This window comes from Schistocerca cancellata, chromosome 7 (genome assembly GCF_023864275.1).
Source record: "Schistocerca cancellata isolate TAMUIC-IGC-003103 chromosome 7, iqSchCanc2.1, whole genome shotgun sequence".
Lineage (NCBI taxonomy): Eukaryota > Metazoa > Arthropoda > Insecta > Orthoptera > Acrididae > Schistocerca > Schistocerca cancellata.
Window position 1 is genome coordinate 381974253 of NC_064632.1, and position 22676 is coordinate 381996928.

At 42.2% G+C, this 22676-nt stretch overlaps 1 protein-coding gene across 1 annotated transcript in view; it reads left to right on the top strand.

Annotated features, from left to right (window-relative positions):
* The first annotated feature begins 16986 nt into the window (after positions 1 to 16986).
* The window catches only part of LOC126092424 (uncharacterized), a 759756-nt gene continuing 754066 nt past the window's right edge, over positions 16987 to 22676 (top strand). The window contains exon 1 of the mRNA XM_049908015.1: positions 16987 to 17280. Within this exon, the coding sequence (XP_049763972.1) occupies positions 17214 to 17280 (67 nt within the window). The 5' untranslated portion in view covers positions 16987 to 17213. The remainder of the gene's footprint in view (positions 17281 to 22676) is intronic.

Sequence of the window (22676 nt, forward strand, 5' to 3'; positions counted from 1 at the left end):
ATGTGAAGACATCGGAAAAAGTATGATTGTCGGAAGGACAGACTCAGCATACAGGAAAGTCAAAACAACCTTTGGTGACATTAAAAGCAACGGTGGTGAGATTAAGAGTGCAACGGGAATTCCACTGTTAAATGCAGAGGAGAGAGCAGATAGGTGGAAAGAATACATTGAAAGCCTCTATGAGGGTGAAGATTTGTCTGATGTGATAGAAGAAGAAACAGGAGTCGATTTAGAAGAGATAAGGGATCCAGTATTAGAATCGGAATTTAAAAGAGCTTTGGAGGACTTACGGTCAAATAAGGCAGAAGGGATAGATAACATTCCATCAGAATTTCTAAAATCATTGGGGGAAGTGGCAACAAAACGACTATTCACGTTGGTGTGCGATATACTATCTGACTTTCGGAAAAGCATCTTCCACACAATTCCGAAGACGGCAAGAGCTGACAAGTGCGAGAATTATCGCACAATCAGCTTAACAGCTCATGCATCGAAGCTGCTTACAAGAATAATGTACAGAAGAATGGAAAAGGAAATTGAGAACGCGCTAGGTGACGATCAGTTTGGCTTTAGGAAAAGTAAAGGGACGAGAGAGGCAATTCTGACGTTACGGCTAATTATGGAAGCAAGGCTAAAAAATCAAGACACTTTCATAGGATTTGTCGACCTGGAAAAAGCGTTCGATAATATAAAATGGTGCAAGCTGCTCGAGATTCTGAAAAAAGTAGGGGTAAGCTATAGGGAGAGACAGGTCATATACAATATGTACAACCAAGAGGAAATAATAAGAGTGGACGATCAAGAACGAAGTGCTCGTATTAAGAAGGGTGTAAGACAAGGCTGTGGCCTTTCGCCCCTACTCTTCAATCTATACATCGAGGAAGCAATGATGGAAATAAAAGAAAGGTTCAGGAGTGGAATTAAAATACAAGGTGAAAGGATATCAATCATACGATTCGCTGATGACATTGCTATCCAGAATGAAAGTGAAGAAGAATTAAATGATCTGATGAACGGAATGAACAGTATAATGAGTACACAGTATGGTTTGAGAGTAAATCGGAGAAAGACGAAGGTAATGAGAAGTAGTAGAAATGATAACAGCGAGAAACTTAACATCAGGATTGATGGTCACGAAGTCAATGAAGTTAAGGAATTCTGCAACCTAGGCAGTAAAATAACCAATGACGGACGGAGCAAGGAGGACATCAAAAGCAGACTCGCTATGGCAAAAAAGGCATTTCTGGCCATGAGAAGTCTACTAATATTAAATACCGGCCATAATTTGAGGAAGAAATTTCTGAGGATGTACGTCTGGAGTACAGCATTGTATGGTAGTGAAACATGGACTGTGGGAAAACCGGAACAGAAGAGAATCGAAGCATTTGGGATGCGGTGCTATAGACGAATGTTGAAAATTAGGTGGACTGATAAGGTAAGGAATGAGGAGATTCTACGCAGAATCGGAGAGGAAAGGAATATGTGGAAAACACTGATAAGGAGAAGGGACAGGATGATAGGACATCTGCTAAGATATAAGGGAATTACTTCCACGGTACTAGAGGGAGCTGTAGAGGGCAAAAACTGTAGAGGAAGACAGAGATTGGAATACGTCAAGCAAATAATTGAGGACGTAGGTTGCAAGTGCTACTCTGAGATGAAGAGGAGATGAAGAGGTTAGCCCAGGAAAGGAATTCGTGGCGGGCCGCATCAAACCAGTCAGTAGACTGATGACAAAAAAAAAAAAAAAGGTGTACCTCGTGTACGCGATGTCACCGCCATCTGTATATGTACGTATCGCTATTCAACGGCTTTTGCATCTGAATGTGTTTTCTCGTGTCGTAGATAAGAACGTATAACGGATAATTTACAGCAAGTATCGCAAGGGAATATGTACCGCATTTCCACAAACAAACACTTGGTTCAATAACTGTAATTTATGACAGATGGGTCACTCTGTGATCAATAATGATGATCCGCTTTTGCTACATTTTAAAAGGAAAGCAATTTACAGGTAGTTTAAATTAGTATTGCTTTTGCTTTTGTTTGACACCTCAGAGCAGCGGCAACGGCTGGCTTTTCAATACACCTAGTGTGGCGACTTCTTTGTAACTCTGTAGGTGGGCCGGAAACTAAAGTCTAAGTTGGAGACCTTGAAAGTCACGGAGGAGTTAGACCGCATCCGCTATCGTAGCCGCTTGCACAAGTAACTTTTAGCTGAAGCGAATGCCCAACTTTATACGAAACTGACGGAGAGCTAACGTTACTTCAGTAGGAAGACATAATCCATTGTGTTGTGACTGACCAAACGTACTGCAGTAAACAGAACGGAATTTGTAAAGGCAAGATTAGTTTTATTTCGGTTTCGTTACCTGACCAGCATATGGCTACTGGTTTTCGAAAATTTCTCATATAGAATTATTGAGAAAGAAATAAAAAAGTAGGGTATGCAGAAAAAGAAGGTTTTAAGTAATTTGGTAAGACAACAATTTTCGTACTTCACTGTTTTTGTTAATTAATTTCTTGCGTGTGTAACTTTTAGACGAAATTTTTGCTAAAATGATAAGAAAGTTTGTGAAGAAGTAATTTTAAATTCTTTGCAATCTATTACATTCAGAGATCTCCTAAAGCTCCCTTAAGATTGAAAAGTATAGAAAATTCACTTGAATCCTCTAATATTTGTTTATTATGCTATGAGTCAGTTTTCAGCTTACTAGGTCATCATGAATTTACAGCTGACGTGCGTCCATAATAATTAATAGTGTGTAAGACGCTGGTCAATTGTCACCTGATGCTGGACTAATAAGGCAAAAGCCACTTCGTAATAAACAAATATTAATGGAAAAAATAAGTTTTGCACACACTAGGCATACTTAAGGGAGCAGAGTGATTTTTTAACTATTCCAGTTGTTTTGTAAGACTAACCGAAATTTGAAGATTAGCGGGAAGTTTTCAGTGTTGTGGTGCTACGTATGCCAGAAAAGTCTCTGTACAGCGTTAGCCGTATCGTAGATGTAGTCTGCAGTCAGATGTGAAGCCTTGGTAGTATCGGTGCTTATGTAATCAGTACAGAAATTGGTCAGTGAATCTGTAGTATATTTTGTTATAAGGAAGAATTAAGGTTAACAAGAGTCCTAGAAAAGCTAAACATGGCTTTTGGTGAGTTTCATAGATATAAAACAATGCTCGAAACGTTTCCAAATAGATCTTTGAGACGTTGAATGTGATAAGAACCCTGGACATCATTGCAGATCATCATCTAGTGAAATCGGGGGAAAAGTGAAAAAGAAAAAAAGCAATGCTTATGAACAATCGCCTAGAGGCAATGAAAGAAGTCACTGGCGATGTTGGCATGTCAGTTGGCTAATTTCATGATATCTTTCAGGATGTCCAGAGTATAAAAGGCGCAACTGCAAAAATTCTTTCAAAATTGTTGTACGACGTATTTCGGCCAAAACAGCTGCAAACGTACCTTGCTAAGGAGTCACTAGATGAAGTCAACAACACTGCAAAACATTTTAAACATTATGAAACACGGGTTTGTTGATATAACGTCGAAACTATTGTTCATCCGTTACAAGGGAAGCGTAGTGGATCGCAAAGATAGAAAAAGGTTCGTCAGGTGTGGTCAAGTGTGCAGGTTATGGTCATTGTAGTTCTTTAACGACACAGGGCACCACGAGTTCCCGCCACAAGGTTGAACGATTATTGATGGGTACCGCCTAGAAACTTAACTCTGTCAGTGTAAAGCAATATGAAGTAATCCCGGGTGTGTGGCGAAACAATTGATAGCTTTACCTACTCACACATCGTTGTCTGTTCGTGAACTTGTCGCAGAAAATGGTACTACGATGATGCCTTTGCATACATTTGGCCCTTACTTTGTAGTTATTGCACATTAAATAATTATTTAATACCGTATTGTTAGTTCATGATCCCATTATGATTTCACTCCTCGTTGCTAGCCTTGTGATTCAGTTCTCTGTTCAGCATTTATATAGCCTGTTATTCCCAAAAATTATCTTATATACGAGCATAAATATTGATTCTTATGTTATCATTTTCATAGTTTGATCTTTTAGGGTTTCCTCCAGTTCCTGCGATACATCCGTCCACAAGAATTAATTTCTGTGTTCCAAAAACTTTTCGAAGTTTTGGGGCTCTCGGAAGTCCTAATATATGACTGTACTGTTGTCTGCAGCAAAGGACTGTTTTTATCTGGGGTAGGGAGTTGTTCCCTATTACACTTCATTGTACTTAATCCATGCCAACCTGAGTGGTGCTTCAGTCTGGAAACGCGCGACCGCTACGGTCGCAGGTTCGAATCCTGCCTCGGGCTTGGATGTTTGTGATGTCCTTATTCCCATAGTGCTTAGAGCCATTTAAACCATTCTCACGTTTGGCTCTGTAACTGTAGCTTTCCTGAGACAATATATTTTGTAGCTCTGAAACTCTGACTTGCAGAAACCTCGTTAAGGGAATAAATAAGTAACAGCATCTCTGATTTCCTAAAAGATATCGCAAGTGAGTAAGTTTAGCCCTTCACTCACTGTATCAAGCCTGTGGTGTAGTCCGCAGCTCGTGGTCGTGCGGTAGCGTTCTCGCTTTCCGCGCCCGGGTTCCCGGGTTCGATTCCCGGCGGGATCAGGGACTTTCTCTGCCTCGTGATGACTGGGTGTTGTGTGATGTCTTTCAGTTAGTTAGGTTTAAGTAGTTCTAAGTTATATGGGACTGATGACCATAGATGTTAAGTCCCAGAGTGCTCAGATCCATTTGAGCCTATGGTGTACTTCTTGGTGTGTTTTCTATGTTTCTCAGACCATTAAGATGAAAGGAAATATGTTGATATTAGTACTAGCTGTTCATTACTAAAAAAAACTGCGTTACATACATCCACCGAAAATGTAACAAAAGCAGTGATTCATTTTCGCTTGACTTGTTAACCATTTCTTTACGTTCAGAGAAGTCTTATTAGCAGTGAAGTTGAAGTAACACCTTTGTTTCTGTTGCTGCCATGCTAAAATTTGCATCTTTTGCATCAGAGTGGAGTTTACGCAATTTCACCTTAGTGACATGCTAGTACAGGTTCAGTTCTGACAGATTGCTGATGCATTGGTTTATTAACTGAAGAACTGAGGACAAGAGACGTCAATGACTTATGGAAAAGCAAATAGTAATAAAATACATTTGTAATTTCTTCATCTACGTTGCTAGAAAATTTACAGCAATTCTCGTTCCACCAGCTATCCACGGCCCTTAAAAATACGTTGTTTCATTAAAATTTGAATAACTCGGTGGATAATGAAATTTCGCATTTCAGCCATATGAAAAGATAGGCTCCTCTTTGCTTGCTATCATTTGCCAATATCTCGTTCCGATATCTCAAACCGCTTAAGAGATACCATGGATGTTATGAGTATTTCATTCGGGTTCTACGACTGGCGACCGCATCACATATGAGAGCGCTACATGAAATTTATTTTCTCGAGGTTCGTGAAAGGTAGAAACCTTCTTCCAAGTCTAAAGAAAAATTCAGTATGTTAGCTAAATTTCATATGCAGCAACATATGATGTAATGTGTACCAAACGCAAAATCGAAGCTAACCCTACATGTCGTTGCAAAATTTAGGAATCCCGTGCAGTTTCTTACTTATATATTGGATACACAATAATTATGACCGAAAACGAAATGATGAGAACTTTACCATGAAGCGGAATATAACCTTACAAGTAAAATAAAAATATTTTTTTGTCACCGACTAGTTCCCATAAAATCGAGTGAGAAAGACTTAAGAGTTACAGAGCATGTACAGCACGAAGGTCTGCACGTAATGGCACTGCTACACCTTGATTTGTTGGCTAATCAGCGTTTTCTGTGTGCAACCACACGCGCTTATAACTGAACTGGAAAGCGCGGTGGGTCATCATACAGATTACTTACTTTCTTTGTGATTTTACGAACTTGCCGTCCTCTCACTGGACGTGAAAACACACGAGGAATTGGAGCTTTTAATGTCAGAGCTTGGAATTCTACGTTCCTCTGCATTGTGGAACGTGAAATATAGAAACTGGTGTGTCAGCTTTTTGCCTTATGAAGAGGAACGTTACCAATGAGATGCGACACTTTTTTTACGTCACAGGCAGAACTTTGGAACTGCCGTATTGTACTGAGTTAAAGGACATACTTGTTCGACTCTTTTTTACCAAAGGGTACGTAGTGTAAATGTAACCTTCCGTAAAGCAGGGCTCTCTAGCAAACGCGTCGTTTGAGCTATGATTTTTATATACGAAAGGAAACTACGTATCGGTAGATAAAGACTTCCAGTATTTGATGTTTTTAGTGCTATAAGTTATCGCTGCAGCACAATGATAAGCTATTAAAAGCAAGTGGTTTTGATACAATTTGCTACAGCTAGATATCAAGCAATGATATTTGTAGATACAGTCTTTAGGCAGTGTATAACGTATGTAGAGGACTAATGGCCATATGGAATTTGAAGCGTAGTTGATAGCGTCCTGAGTTCTAAGGAGAAATATATCAAGTTTGCGTCTACCTCCTTCCAAATTCTTTTTCGCCTTTTGTTTAGTAAGGGGTTCTGGATATTTACTATTAATCTAATAAAGTATTACCTGCAGTAGTCGATGTTATTCATATAAATAACTAGCTGAGTACCTGGCATTTCGCTGGTATTCATTTATTCTAATGTTCTATTAATTCATCTCCACCTCCCCCCACCCCCCCACCACCAACAACTCAGTCGATCTCCTGCTGCCTGCTCCCCCTTTCCAGTCATCTCCTTCACTCCATGTCTCTGTCACACACCTCTAACTGGCACTCTCCGTCCATCTCCTCCCACCCCTCTCTCTGACCTTCTCCTACCCCTCTCACTCCCCATCAGTTACTCCACTCTCTGCATTTTGCTCCTCCCTCCTCTGTCTGTCTGTTTCTTTCCCATCTTTCCATTCCCTCCTCCTCCTCCTCCTCCTCCTCTGACAATCTCCATCTCCACCTCCGTTTGTCAATCCGCTTCTCCTTCTCCCTATGTCTATCTACTCCTTTGCCTCTCCCTGTACATATCCTCCTCTCGCTGTCAATCTCCCCCTCTTCGCTTTCTCTGTCAATTTTGTCGTCCCTGCTCTCTGTCCATCTCCTCATGCCCCTCTCCCTGCCCATTTCTTCCTCCTCTTGTCTCCTCCATCTTCTCCTCTCCTCTCTCTCTTTCCACTTCTGCCTCCCCCTCTCTCTGGCCATCTCCTCCTCCCCCTATATATGTCCATCTCTTCCTTCCCCCTCTCGGTCCTCCCCTTGTCTCTCCACGTTATCACCCCTACCCAAATTGGAGGCTGGTGGTTCTTATCGTAGAGCATTTTTTCCCCACATCATAAGAAATATTTGTACCAGAGTTGACAGAAATCGTTCCATGTGTTTAGAATGAGTTTCTTACCAATGGATTTGCCCATGTAAGCTTATATTAGATATATTTCACATATATTTAATGTATTTCACACGTATTTGTACAAATATTTCGCATGTATCTCTAACGAATTTCACCCTACAATTTCATTTTCACTAAGTTCAATGTTCATGAGGTCGTATCTCCTGATCTATGCGTCATACAATGATATAATTTTGGCGGCATGTCCACTAGTGAATGTGCTACTGTCTGTGAAATGTATTGTGAATAGAGTTAGTAGTGAAGAAGTAATAAATTAATACTGCGGTTTCACATGCATCTCAGTTTTTGTGACATCATACGCCCAAACCATATGTCGTACAATGATATATTTCTGTGAATACATTCAGCGACATACGCCGATGCTTCTCCAAACTGTCTTGCGAGTAGAGTTGGTAGTAAAAAAGCTATAAATTAAACGACACATATAGTGCGACAGTTTTTCACTCGTCTCAGTATTTGACGTCATATTTTGTAAGGTATGTGTCGTACAATGCTATATTTTTCTAGGTACATTCAGTGGTGTATGCGAATAGTGCCTGCCAATTGCAGCCGAATGTAGACAGTAGTAAAGAAGTAAAACGAGGCGTGTTTTTATAAGTAAGTACCGTTTTGAAATTAAAAAAGACGTGCTAATATATCTTAATACTTTTATTTTTACATGAAAGCCTGTACCTTAATCTACTTTTCTACGTAATTTCCATCAATTGTCATAACGTTGTACCAGTAGAAGTCTGCCGCCTGACTTGTTAACCACTGCATCACCACTGTTTTGACTTCGTCATCGTCTTGAAAAAGCTGACAGTCCAGGTGTTCTTTCATGTGCAGGAACAGATGGTAGTCACTGGGCGCAAGATCGGGGCTGTACGGAGGTTGATCTAGAGTTTCCCATCGAAAAGATGTGATGAGGTCTTTAGTCTGATTCGCCACATGCTGACGGCCAATGTCTTGCAGCAAAAGGATGCCTTTGCTCAACTTCCATGGACTGTTGCTTTGATTCTGGTGTGACGTAAGCGACCCATGTTTCATCGCCCGTAACAGTTTGGCTTAAGAAATCAACACCGTCGTTGTGGTACCACTCAAGGAAAGACAATGCACTGTCTAAACGTTTGGTTTTGTGCACATCCGTTAACATTTTCGGTACCCAACGTGCGCACAATTTTCGGTAATTCAAGTGCTCGGTCACAATGCCATACAAAACACTACGAGAAACGTTAGGAAAATCATCCCGCAAGGAGGATATCGTAAAGCGTCTGTTTTCTCTCACCTTATTGTCCACTTCCTGCACCAAACTTTCATTAACGACCGAAGGACGTCCACTCCGTTGTTAATCATGCACATTTGTACAGCCATCTTTAAATGCTCTGATCCACATTCTTACCATTCCATCACTCATGATGTTTTCTCCGTAAACTGCACAGATCTCACGATGAATTCGATCGCTTTTAGGCCTTTAGCACTAAGAAATCTTATAACAGCCCTTACTTCACAGTCGGCGGGGCTCACGATTATCGGAGGCATCTTAAACACTCAGTACACAACGTAAACAAGGAAGAATCACACTGTAATGGCGTCAGTGCGTAGATTAAGGTACAGGCTTTCATGTAAAAATAAAATTATTGAGATACCTTAGCACTTTTTTTTAAATTTCAAAACGGTATTTACTTAAAAAACACGCCTCGTAAATTAAAGCGTCACCCTACAAGCACAAGGTTTTCTGCATGAAAAGCAAGATTGTGGTAAGCGATGAACTTTTCTCCTTTCAACACTTTGTGGGGTTGTAAGCGCGAAAAAAAAATTCTAGAAATGGTTTGAAATTATATGTAACGTTTTTGCAAAACTCATTCTGAAATACTACATTTCCAGCTGCACCTCCACGGCCTCTGGATAGGAAAATGGTTCATACGCCTTTTCTTTTCAGATACTAAGTGGTATGTGGCCCATGTTTGGTTGAAACTCGTACAGCGGTTTAAAAGGAAATATAGAGTATACACACACACACACACACACACACACACACATACATACATACATACATACATACATTATTATAATATGTATGGATGTATCTGCAGGAATTCTTGTTCCAATGGCCAACGACTAGAATGTTTCCTTAGTGGCCGGAAATCTTAACGTAACTGCCAGTCTGCATCACAACGTAAACACAAGTTATATACTGAAGTTTTTACTATTATGAAACTTTGCGTAAAATATATACAGTGAGGTGACAAAAGTGATGGGATACCTCCCAATACTGCGTCGGACCTCCTTTTCCCCGACGTCGTGCAGCAACCCGATGTGACATGAACTCAACAAGTAGTTGGAGTCACTAAGCCATGCTTTCTATATAGCCCTCCAAAATTGCGAGTGAAGGATTTTTGTACACGATCTGACCTATTCATTATGTCCCATAAATATGCAATGGTTTTCTTGTCGCACAAATTGTCCAGAATGTTCTTCAAACCAGTGGCGAACAGTTGTGACCCTGTGACAGGGGACAGCCAACCATCAAAATTCCATCGTCGATTCAGAGCATGACGTCAATGAATGGCTGCAAATGATCTCCAAGTAGTCGAACATAGACATTTACAGTCAATGATCTGTTCATTTGGGCCAGAGAACCCAATCCATTCAATGTAAACACAGCCCAAACCATTATGCAGCATTATCAGCTTCCACAATGCCTTGATGACAACTAGCGTCCATGGCCTAATGGGACCTGTACCACACTCGAACCCTACCAACACTTCTTATTTATTGAAATCGGGACGCATCTGACAACGCCACAGTTTTCCAGTCGTCTAGGGTCCAACTGACATAGTCATGAGCGCAGGAGAGCCGCTGCTGGCAATATCATAAATTTAGCAAAGACCCTAACTTCGGTCGTCTGTTACCACAGCTCATCAACACCCAGTTTCGGCACACTGTTTCAGCAGATACATTTGTCGTACGTCCCACGTTGATTTCTGCGGTTATTTCATGCAGTGTTGCTTGTCTGTTGGCACTGACAACTCTATGCAAAAACCGCTCTAAGTGAATGCCGTCGGCCACTGCATTGTCCGTGATGAGAGGTAAGGCCTGACGTTTGGTATTTTCGGCACTTTTGACTCTATGGATTTCGGAATATTTAATTCCCTAACGATTTCGAAATGGAATGTCCCTTGCGTGTAGCTCCAACTACCGTTCCGCGTTGAAAGTCTGTTAATTCCCATGGTGCTTCCTTAACCACGTCGGAAACCTTTTCATATGAACCACCTAAGTAGAAACGACAGCCCAGCCAATTCATTGCCCATTTATTCCTTAATTACGCGATACCGTTGTCACCTGTATATAATTGCATATCGCTGTTCCATGACTTTTTGTCATCTCTGTAAATAAGGAAAACGAGGAAAAATTCTAAACAGCCAAAGTCGCTATCAAAGCATTTGTTTGGATGACCCGTTTCGGTAAGACTATGTTACTGTTGTCCGCCAGGTTAGTCGTGCGATCTAACGCACTGCTTTCCCGGGCGGGAAGGCGTGCCGGTCCCGACACGAATCTGCCCGGCGGATTGGTGTCTAGGTCTGGTGTGCCGACCAGTCTGTGGATGGTTTCCAAGGCGGTTTTCCATCTGCCTCGGCGAATGCAGGCTGTTTCCCCTTATTCCGCCTCAGTTACTCTATGTGGGCGATTGCTGCGCAAACACTTTCTCCGCGTACGCGTACACCGTAATTACTCTATCACGCAAATATTGGGGCTACACTCGTCTGGTGTGAGACTTTCCCGGGGGGGTCCACTGGGAGCCGAACCGCACAATAACCCTGGGTTCGGTGTGGGGCGGCAGTGGGGTGAATTGACTGCTGTAGCCTGTTGTGGGGTTGTGAACCACTGAGGGCTTCACCGGGGACGAAGCCTCTTCGTCGTTTCTAGGTCCCTAGTTCCATACAATACAATACAATGTTACTGTCGACAGTATATAAATACACATGTTACCTGACTGTCAGCTACATGGATTGCATCTTGTTTGTATAGTCATAGTGAGAAGCTTCAAATAAATCTCCTCTTCCTTTTAAATGAATGTACGGAAACGAATTTCGATCTAGAAATGTATGTGATAAAGTATGTTACTTCAGAGTGATGATAGTCAATGAAGTTTAGTGAAGATGGATATTACACATGTTGCAAACTAACAATGGATACTATTACGATGTTCAGTCGGAAGCCGAACTGGGATGTATTTGGGCTATCAAATAACTTCTACTAGTATGTGTCTCAAATCGTTGTACAACATTATTCGCTGTTGAAGCCATTGACGAGTCCAGAATCTTCTTCGCGATATCCTTCGCTTTTCTTCGACAATCGCTAACGGAGTTAACGTAGCACGTCCATTTTTGTAAAGAGGGAGTGTGATTTGCGCGCCAGAAGCCGAAGACTGTCACTGGAGAGCGCTGAGGTCGCAAGTCACAATGAGGAGCACTTTCCTTGAGATGCAGCAGGTCGCTTTAGGGCATGCGGCAACCACGACGGGCTTCGCGATGAGAAACACGTCCCGTGTGAGGACGGCTTAATGGAGGAAAGTCGCGCGCCTCACCTGTCTCGGAATGTGTAAACTCTTGTCTGTGTGTGAAAGTATTTCAACATTTAGTAACACCAGATTATTTAATGAACTGAATCTTAATACTGATTGAATTACTTAAAAGGATAGAGTTTCACAGTGCGATCCTTGCGAATCTGGGCTAATTTAATGAGTCAAAACACTTGAACCAATAATGAGACACATTTGCATTTTGGGAGACGATAATACCCAATTTTGAGATTACATGTCTACTTACATACAAAGTCCTCACTGAAAGTGTTGGAAGTGCCCTCCACCAATATCAATGCAGAACTCCACTCTTTTCACCACACTCTGCAACTTTCTGTGAAGTGTAACCTGGCCAATGTTGCTTGTTTCGTATGTAGTGGCCTCATGGACTTCTGCAGTTGTAGGTGGTCTGTTCTTGAACACCCAGCTTTTAAGATACCACAAAAGAAAAAAATTAAGGAGTCTTAGGTCAGGCGCCCGGGGGGATGGTGGAGAGGGGGAGAGGGGAAGGGGGATCAAATTATTTCAGATCATTCGGTCACCAAAGAAACTGCTCTTTTGTGCGTTGGTGGAACCTGTCTCACCTATAGACCAGTTGTGGAGGGAATGTCTGGGCGTTGAAAAAGAAACTACTGGAACCATTGGGAGTAATGCGTTCTTTTCTCATGATCTATTTCTTGCAATGCTTGCATCATGTGCTCTGTGTACGACTGTAATGCTGACCCGTTCCATATAAAATGCCTGGTTCAACGGAAGCAATGATTTCTTTGGAAAGTTCTCGAAGGATCTTTGAACATTATCAGTAACCTCTGCACTGAGTGATACTTTATATCTACCATTGTCACTGTGTATTACACCATTTGTCTCCGGGTCCCTTACAGTCGATAAAATTGTTGCCTTTGTTCAAACATCGCGCTCATTGAATTCCCTTCAGAATTCCGTTGTGCTGCAACCAACGAGTCTGCCTTTCAATACGTTTACACAATAAAGACCTGATCTCGAAATGTGTGCATGTTTCTGCCAGCGAAAGACTGCGAACGAATCACTAATTTGCTCATTATCGTCGCGCGGTCCGAACTACACTCTCAGAGACTTCACAACAGCGACCGACGAGACTATGAACCGATTCACACGAGCCGAGAAAGCTCGGCTTTTTACCGCGCAGAAACGACAATCCACTTGCCAACAGCCGGCCGGGGTGGCCGAGCGGTCTTAGGCGGTACAGTCTGGAACCGCGCGACCGCTACGGTAGCAGGTTAAAATCCTGCGTTGGGCATGGATGTGTTTGATGTCCTTAGGTTAGTTAGGTTAAGTAGTTCTAAGTTCTAGGGGACTGATGACCTCAGAAGTTAAGTCCCATAGTTCTCAGAGCCATTTGAACCACTTGCCAACAACGCTCCGTACTTCTGATTCTCCAGAGTTACTGAGATCATTAAAACAACTTTCCCGCTTCTATGAGATTATGACCCACTGAGGTAATTTAGTTTCACGTGGATCGCCCTGTACGAATCTCCACCCTTGTCGTTTTTATTTTCAAGGATATATTTAAAAATATAAAAATATATTTTTGTAGTATTATGTCGTTCTCATTGAGAGTTTTGAAAAGATGCAAGTAATTGTTTCGATTATCAGTATATTACGCGCAGTGCAAATTTTTGTTTAATATGAAAAATATGTGATGTTAGAATACAACAAAATCATCCTTGGAACCCTGAGGTATTCTATGAGTTCTTCAACTTTACATAGCAAATAACTTCATTCAAAACGCAGTCAGATTAATGTTTACGGTCAAGGAAACAGTGTTAACCATTATCCAACGAACAGTTTCGGGGATTTTTTGCATTAGGCCACTACTGCTGGACGTTGCACTTGGGCGAGAACTTTTAATATTATTCAAGAGCTCAAGTACGGGAGGCTGGAACATATAGCAGTTATTCCACCTATACCCCAACCAAATAAGATAAACGCAATAACACTGAGCCCAAATACAAAGGAATCTTGCCGAGTGCGCTGATGTGCAGCTGCACTGAAGAGATCATTGGCTGTCATCGCCTTAATTATATGTGTAGTGCTTATGTAGGACAGACACCATTTTGAACCTGCAGCCGCTCTGAATCAAGACACGAAGGAATTTAAAACATTAACTGCGGATAGACATTGGTTTACATCAATGAGACAAGTTGAATATTTGTGCCAGACTGGGATTCAACTTGGGTCTCCTGCAGCCTAGGTAGATGTGCTGCCCACTACGCCATCCGGACACAGTCATCACTACAGTCTCAAAGACTAACCTAGCACGCCTCCCATCAGACCCTAATTCTCAGTCTGTAATGACCTCAATGTCGACGGTCGATAAACCCGAATCTTCCTTTCTTCCTAATTCTCAACTTATCCGCACACTTATAATGTACTGCCCCTCCTCAATAGCCTAATTACTCGCGGCATCTCGCGAATTCCCATAAGAACTCGAGCTTGATGTGCATCTTCACTGAATCCATTCAGTAGCCGTCATCGCCGTTATTATATAAAGGGTGGTCCCCTTACAAACTTCTAGGACTTGTAGTGGGGAGTGAGTACATAATATTTTAAATAGGAACCCATGTTCAGAAACCTACCATTTCCGTGCTACAACCATTTGAAAATGTGTTGCTAATGCGACCATTTTTACTGGTAGTTGACTGGGCGTGATCCAGTAAATCACTTGTTTTACAGTTCCACTCACTAACAAACAATGAGACTGCTCGTGTACTTGTTGACGAGTTCTCATCAACGTGATGTACTAACGCCTCTTCCAGTTCGGGCGTTTGGGGCCTCCCTGGAGTACCACAGTCACGCCTGCTGCTGGTGAAAATACCGTTTCTCAAAAGGCGACGAGCATCTCTTCCATTGCCGTGAGCTTTGCCATTCAGGAATATCATGTCGGTGTTTTCTGCAAACTTGTACTCAACCATGTTGCTCCAACACTGACAGACGCGTGAATGAGGCTCAACCCGGTCAAATAGCTGGTTCAAATGGCTCTGAGCACTATGGAACTTAACTTCTGAGGTCATCAGTCCCCTAGAACTTAGAACTACTTAAACCTAACTAACCTAAGGACATCACACGTATCTATGCCCAAAGTAGGATTCGAACCTGCGACCGTAGCAGTCGCGCGGCTCCAGACTGTAGCGCCTAGAACCGCTCGGCCACTCCGGCCGGCTCAACCAGGTCAGTGCGGTAGGATAGGACATCAAATAACATCAGCCGATCTGACGTAAGCACCCATCACGATGACTATCCTGTTGCAAACCTACCTAGCAAACATGTTTTCAAACGGCTGTAGCATGAAAACGGTACGTTTCCGGACATGTGTTCCTACTCAAAATTTTATGTACTCACTCCCCAATACAAGTCCTGGGTGTTTGTAACGTGAATTTCCGACCATCCTGTATGTGGTGTATGTTCTTTCTGACGTGTCCGAAAGAACTGACATCACCATCACGTATACAGGGTGTTACAAAAAGGTACGGCCAAACTTTCAGGAAACATTCCTCACACACATATAAAGAAAAGATGTTATGTGGACATGTGTCCGGAAACGCTTAATTTCCATGTTAGAGTTCATTTTAGTTTCGTCAGTATGTACTGTACTTCCTCGATTAACAGCCAGTTGGCCCAATTGAAGGAAGGTAATGTTGAACATGTGCCTTTACAAGTACGACACAACATGTGGTTCGTGCAAGATGGAGCTCCTGCTCATTCCAGTCGAAGTGTTCGTACGCTTCTCAACAACAGATTCGGTGACCGATGGATTGGTAGAGGCGGACCAATTCCATGGCCTCCACGCTCTCCTGACCTCAACCATCTTGACCTTTATTTATGGGGACATTTTAAAGCTCTTGCCTACGCAACCCCGGTATTAAATGTAGAGACTCTTTGTGCTCGTATTGTGGACGGCTGCGATACAATACGCCATTCTCCAGGGCTGCATCAGCGCATCAGGGATTCCATGCGACGAAGCATGTATCCTCGCAAACGGTGGACATTTTGAACAATTCCTGTAACAAAATGTTGGAAGTCACGCTGGTACGTTCTGTTGCTGTGTGTTTCCATTCCATGATTAATGTGATTTGAAGAAATGGTTCAAATGGCTCTGAGCACTATGGGACTTAACATCTGTGGTCATCAGTCCCCTAGAACTTAGAACTACTTAAACCTAACTAACCTAAGGACATCACACACATCCATGCCCGAGGACCGAGCGAGGTGGCGCAGTGGTTAGCACACTGGACTCGCATTCGGGAGGACGACGGTTCAATCCCGTCTCCGGCCATCCTGATTTAGGTTTTCCGTGATTTCCGTAAATCGTTTCAGGCAAATTCCGGGATGGTTCCTTTGAAAGGGCACGGCCGATTTCCTTCCCAATCCTTACCTAACCCGAGCTTGCGCTCCGTCTCTAATGACCTCGTTGTCGACGGGACGTTAAACACTAACCACCACCACCACCATGCCCGAGGCACGATTCGAACCTGCGACCGTAGCAGTCGCACGGTTCCGGACTGAGCGCCTAGAACCGCTAGACCACCGCGGCCGGCCTGTGATTTGAAGAGAAGTAATATAATGAGCTCTAACATGGGAAGGAAGCATTTCCGGACACATGTCCACATAACATATTTTCTTTCTTTGTGTTTGAGGAATGTTTCCTGTAAGTTTGGCCGTACCCTTTTGTAACACCCTGTATACCATGGAGCTGATCTGTCGGAATAATACTGGGATGTGTCCCTGTACGAGTAAATTTCACTTCAGCTTGGCCGCAGATCAACGCCGAGTGCATCAGCGCCAGTCGCGGGGTAACTTCACGGCTAGTGGAGTCTCGAGGCAGCCAGAAACCACCGACCGACGCGGCGGGGCCGAGGCGTCCGCGCCTGCGCAGACCGGCGCCGGTGGCGTACACAGCGGCGCCGGAGCGCCATTGCTGCCGCCGACGTCGCCAGCGCCGGAGTAGTCGACGCCGCGTCCCGCCGCGTCGCGTCGGAGCAGCTCGGTTGCGGACGGAAACAGCCGATCAGTCCGCGGCGCGGCGCGTGTGTGTCCGCGGTGTCTGCTCAAACCGTCGCGCGCTCACCAGTTTCTTGTTGTTGACGGCGAGCGCGCCTCACCGCCGTGACTCTGTGCTCTCGAGTTTCCGGCAAGTTTCCGTAAAGTTGCTAGCGACCATGGCGACGAGTTACTCGAGAACTGGATTGCATGTCCTGTTTCTGTGCGCCATCTACCTCACCACAGGTAAGTTCTTCACACACACTGGGAAAGGAAGAAAACTATATCTTCGACCGATTTTCCTAATCTAATAACAAGACTGAATCCGTAACTGCCAACAAAGACGCAGAAGTACTGCTATTCAGCCTTGTCTTTGTTCCTCCTACAGTGGAGTGTACCCCCTAATCCCACAGGCTGTCTCTTGTACTGGTAAGCTAGCGGCAAGATAGAAAGTGTACGCTTTCGCGTTACTATACAGTTTATGCAAATGTACGTACATTCTGGCCATTGGGCGTCATGCCATTTGGCGCAAACCATCTGAAGTTGAAATCCAAAGTATTTACTGAGTTATATTCAAATGTATTTAGCGAACACGGTACACTAAGTTCAAAAGCAATTTATAAACTCAGGGTTCGAATCTATCTCATTTCAACAACTTTTTCGTTAACGTAGCATTCCAAATCCACACCATTGCCAGAGGCAGCAATGCTATACAACCAGCAATATAAACATCCAGATATTCTCTCAATTAAATGCTCCAGTGACAGTAGAATGTAATACTACCTACGATTGCTGCCTCTGTTGGGATTAAGAGGTTCACAATTGTATTAATAACTGATTGTGTTGACACTCATTTGTCGATCGAAGTAATGATTCAGTTACAGATAAGAAAGCTTCCAGCTTTGGAATGATTTGTCAGCTGCCACAAGTACCAAAAACAACTAAATAGAGGTTCTTGATATCTTTTTAAGCAGCTAATACTATCAGCAACGTAGTACATAAGCTCATATTTTGATAGATTGTCACCTAAATAGCTTTGTTACTCATAAAAGTGTCCCGTCTCCTTGCAGACCTAGGTCGCAGTGATTGTTTAACAAGGTAAATAAAACACAGTCTCCATTCACAGTCTTAAAAAAACAAAACAAAAAAAAACAGTGTGACCATCTTCTATTTTTTTATTCTACATTTGAGTTTGTCATTCAAAGGGTATAATTGTGGGTTCTAGTTATTTCCAAGTCACCATCAAATGAGCTGTTCAAAAACAAAGAAAATCAGGAATTGTAAAATACTGGGAAACTAAATTGTAAAACTAACTAACTTTCATACAAAAGTATTTGTACGTCATTACACTGCACAGTAACTCGCAACCTGAACAGGCATGAAGACCCGCGCACGGTGGAAACATAACTGTGCTCTGCTTGTTACAAATGAAGATTACAGTTAACTATATAGTTGTATGAAGTTAGTGTCTCTTAACTCGTAAATATAAGATTACACTTGTTCAAAGTATAAAACTGATTGTGACAGAAGGTTCTCTCATAGGGAAACACGTAAAAATTACCTACCTTCTCGTGTAGGTAAGACAGACGTACACCAAAATCAAGACATATAACGCCCTCCTACAGACGCGCTCCACGCGAGCAGCAGGTTATTAACTGGCAGTCGCAAGTGATTACCGAACAGCCAAACTGCAACCACAAGAAATAAGAGGAAATCTTTCAAAAAATGCTTGGTTCAGAAATCGCTTTATTTATTTAACCACACCAGGGCTTATATTTTTAAGAGAATTATTGATTCCAAGCTCTTCAGTTGTATACATGTGCAATGTATTCAAGCACGTCTGGCTGTGTATCTAAATAAAACTTTAATTCTATTACGGTACCGAGTGTTTTAATGACCCCTTTCTCTTAGTTACTAAACAAATCTTCTGATGAGACCTTAGTGAAGATTCGAAAACGGTAATGACAATTTGTGTGATAACTGTCTCAAGTATACAACTAATATTCTATATGGCTTTTACGTAATTATTATAATCAGCTCTATATATGAACTATCACATAATAACAATGACATATAAAGCGAAAATTAGGGTATATTCCTGATTCAGGTTCGTCCTTGTTGGGTTTTTACTTTGTTGCTGATTCCGAAGACATTCTGTGTGGTATTATTGATAATGTGCGTCTAGAGCAGAGTTTCTCAATCGCCGTGACACAATGACTTGTCATAAATACATATCAGGTGTATCGGGAGATTTTTCATGTCTTCTAATTTTCCGCAAATAAAATATCTAAATTATGAAAGTTATCGCCAAATCTTTCTTGGAGTTTCTCAATTTGCAAGAAATCGCCTATGATTAACTACGCACAATAATAGAAAAATGTATCGTATATACTTTATATGTTTGCATTTCTACATCCAGAAAAAAGTTACGTGTAAGGGTATCGTGAAAGTTCTAAATGTATTTTGATGTGTCCCAGAGATGTCTTTCTGTCGAGAAAGTCATCTAGAATGACTACAAGTTGTGTAAGGTATGCCTGAGAGTTTTGGGATCATTCTTTCGCGGTCTCTCTTTGGGACGCTAAGCACAGGAAGCAAGAAAGATGTACCTTATTGGTCGGAAGGATTCTTAAATGCTAATGACTTCAAAAGTACATCGACAGTTCAGACGTAAAGTTGTTAGCCGCTGTGCTAACACAGATTAGCTGTACTATTTAGTTTCAACACGTTTTTGCCACCTCTACTCCTCGAAATATTTTCTCCTATTGAAATAACGAGGGGTATGTGACGCTTGTTTCAGATGTACCATGTGCTCGAGAAACAATTTATGTGCTATTGCTACGAGACACCATACGCCTCCGGTTGTAAAATAGACCGTCCACGTCGTTCCGACATCAGTGGCGAGAAAAGTTGCGTATTAGCTGACTGTTTACAAGATGCGCAAATCTACAGCGTTTCAGTAACGTACTAAATAAGTCTCCTTCCATTCGCAAGCAGACATAGCAATCCTGAATGAATATATGTATCACACAATTCAAACATAATTTTCATCACTGGTGTCTTTGTCGCTGAGAAGTCTGTACTGTTGTCCAGTAGCTTCTTATTGTTTATTAAATTCAGTTACCTAAATGAGACTCACTTCACACTCGTTAATATGTCGTTTTAATGAGTTTAGTTGAGAATTATTTCATTTGCAGTACGTCCTGTGCGCAGATTAATGACTGCACTTTGGACTGGCCTCCAAAAATTTATATAGTACTAATAAGACCAAGTTAGGAAAACCGAGCACAGGATTTTGCCAGAATATCAGTCGACGGCATTCTTACAGGGAGATCAACGTCTGTTTGTGATCCGCTCTTGACAACTTCGCGCTTTGATATGATCAGCCATAAACGATACGCTTAACTAGCGAGTGAAGTATAGAAGATTATTTACAGTCATGGCCAGTGAAGAGTGAATAACGTGTCAACGTGAAAGTAGTTACTTTCAATACCATTACACCAATTGCTTTTTCATTGAGTTATCTCTTAAGTAGATATATTCTCTTATAACTGGTAATAATCTGACGTAAGGTAGGTGATACTTCAATTACGAGGCTGTGGAGGCGAACAAAACCTAACGGAACAAATAGAGCACAATGAAACAGTCTTGCCCTATTTATGTACCACATCGGAATTCGATTAGAATGATTTGCTGCTCCTTCCCCCTGTCTACTGTGACGTCTCGCTTTGTGTACAGTGTGTCTACTATGCTGCTGCAGATCAAATGTGTACAGAATTCTGTGACAAAAAATAGTGTGGAATTTTCCTTTACTTTGTCACGTTCTATTTGTCTTTCTCTCCTTGTCCAGTGTCATCCCTTCCGCTTCATACCCCCTTCGACCCCCAACTCACACAAACACAAAAACAATCTCTCCCTGCCCCTTTGCTACTCAACCACAACCCCCCTCCCCCCTCGTCTCCTATAGTCCAGACTCATATATACATAATCACGAACAAATACGTAGGTATTATTGCTTTCATGTAAAATAAAATTTTCTTACTTGGCTGTGTAAATGCGACAAAAGATCATCGATTGCTGTCTCAGCCATCACTATAAGTGCGCTCCAAGGAAATATAATATATTTTTCTTCATATCACACTAATTCTGAGTGAACTTGAAAAAAAAACTGCTTTAGCTTCATCAGTCAGTATAAACGTCGCTGGGAGCATCATTAAAAGCAGTTTGATTAATGAAATGTAGCTCTTCGAAGGAGAGAATGCAGGCTATCCTCCTGTGATACGACCATCCTAGCCAAACATTTGCCGTCTCGTCTTTATATTTACAGGAATGCAGTTGTAGTCCAAATTACCTTCGGCTAAGGGAGTCCTCCTTCCATCCTGTGAGCCTTAGGACGGGCGGTGCATCTCGTGCTCCCATATAATAGTGGTGACTCACTAGATACGGCTGTATTCCCAAATTTTTGTAGAAGGAGCAGATCAGCGCGGAAACGTTTGCAGTCGCTTTTACCACTAGGTGGTGTTTACGACGTAACGTCTTCAGAGGGTAGTAGCACGATTGCCGTCCTTACTCAGGGCACTGACTGCTTTTTCATTATGTTGTCACAATTCTTGAATCGAATTTCGCTAAGGATTAATACTCTGTCTAGTGAACATATCAAATTACTCTGAAAACCGTATATCCTCGATATTCTGGGGACATTTGACGCTACACAGAAAATTCCACGGGCATCGATTGTTTACGCTGCACCCACTCGCACTGCAGAAAAATTACTTCGAACTTATATTCATGAATCAGAGAAGGATAATCAACTGGCGACTCATTTAGGTCCATACGAATGTTGTGCAAGAATTACTGCATCAGGAGGAGTGCTGTCGGACTTTCGATATACTTACTGTATTAAGTGCGTGAACATAATCAGAGAATATTCTACCTCATATATGGATCCTCTTTAGGACTGCTGCTGCGGAAAAGTAATTAATCCAAGAGTAGTGTTATCTTCACCTGACACCTAAGGCTTTGCCCGGCCTTTGGGTATGACGCTTCCAGTACCTTATGCCACTGATTCAACTTTTCTGGAAGTCTAAAGCAAGACGATGAGCTGCACTTGACCTCTTTCGTAAATGTTGATTAGCTACCTGCATGTGAAACATTCCAGTGACGTCATTTCCCCTCACTCTCTCCCTCTTTAGCTATCATTCACGCACTCCAGAGCCTTCTAACCTGCTTGTATTATTTCATATTTCCCCATTCAGGGAGAAAGATCACGACGGGATCCAAAATTAACTGTGTTTTAGTCTCACATTTATTATTCGACACGCTGTGTACCTGTAACCGCCTACGCTAAATATGGATGATCGCTGGATTGAATGAATGTGGGTGTAATTACAAGTGAGTGCAACTGCGCATATTCAGACGGAACTTCACGGCTTTGCTCTGCGGTGGAGAGTTGGAAACAGCGGTTTAACTTTCAAAAGGGCTTGAGTTGCCACTCGGGTGAATCGTCGGAGCCCTGTCTGGACGGATTTTCATAACGGGCTCTCCTGCATTCAGGCCGACGCGCTTGCTGCACGTTCATTCCAATTTTATACGTTGAACCGACCGAAAATTTTGTGAATGAATAATCAGGTGTCTTCTCTCCCTTC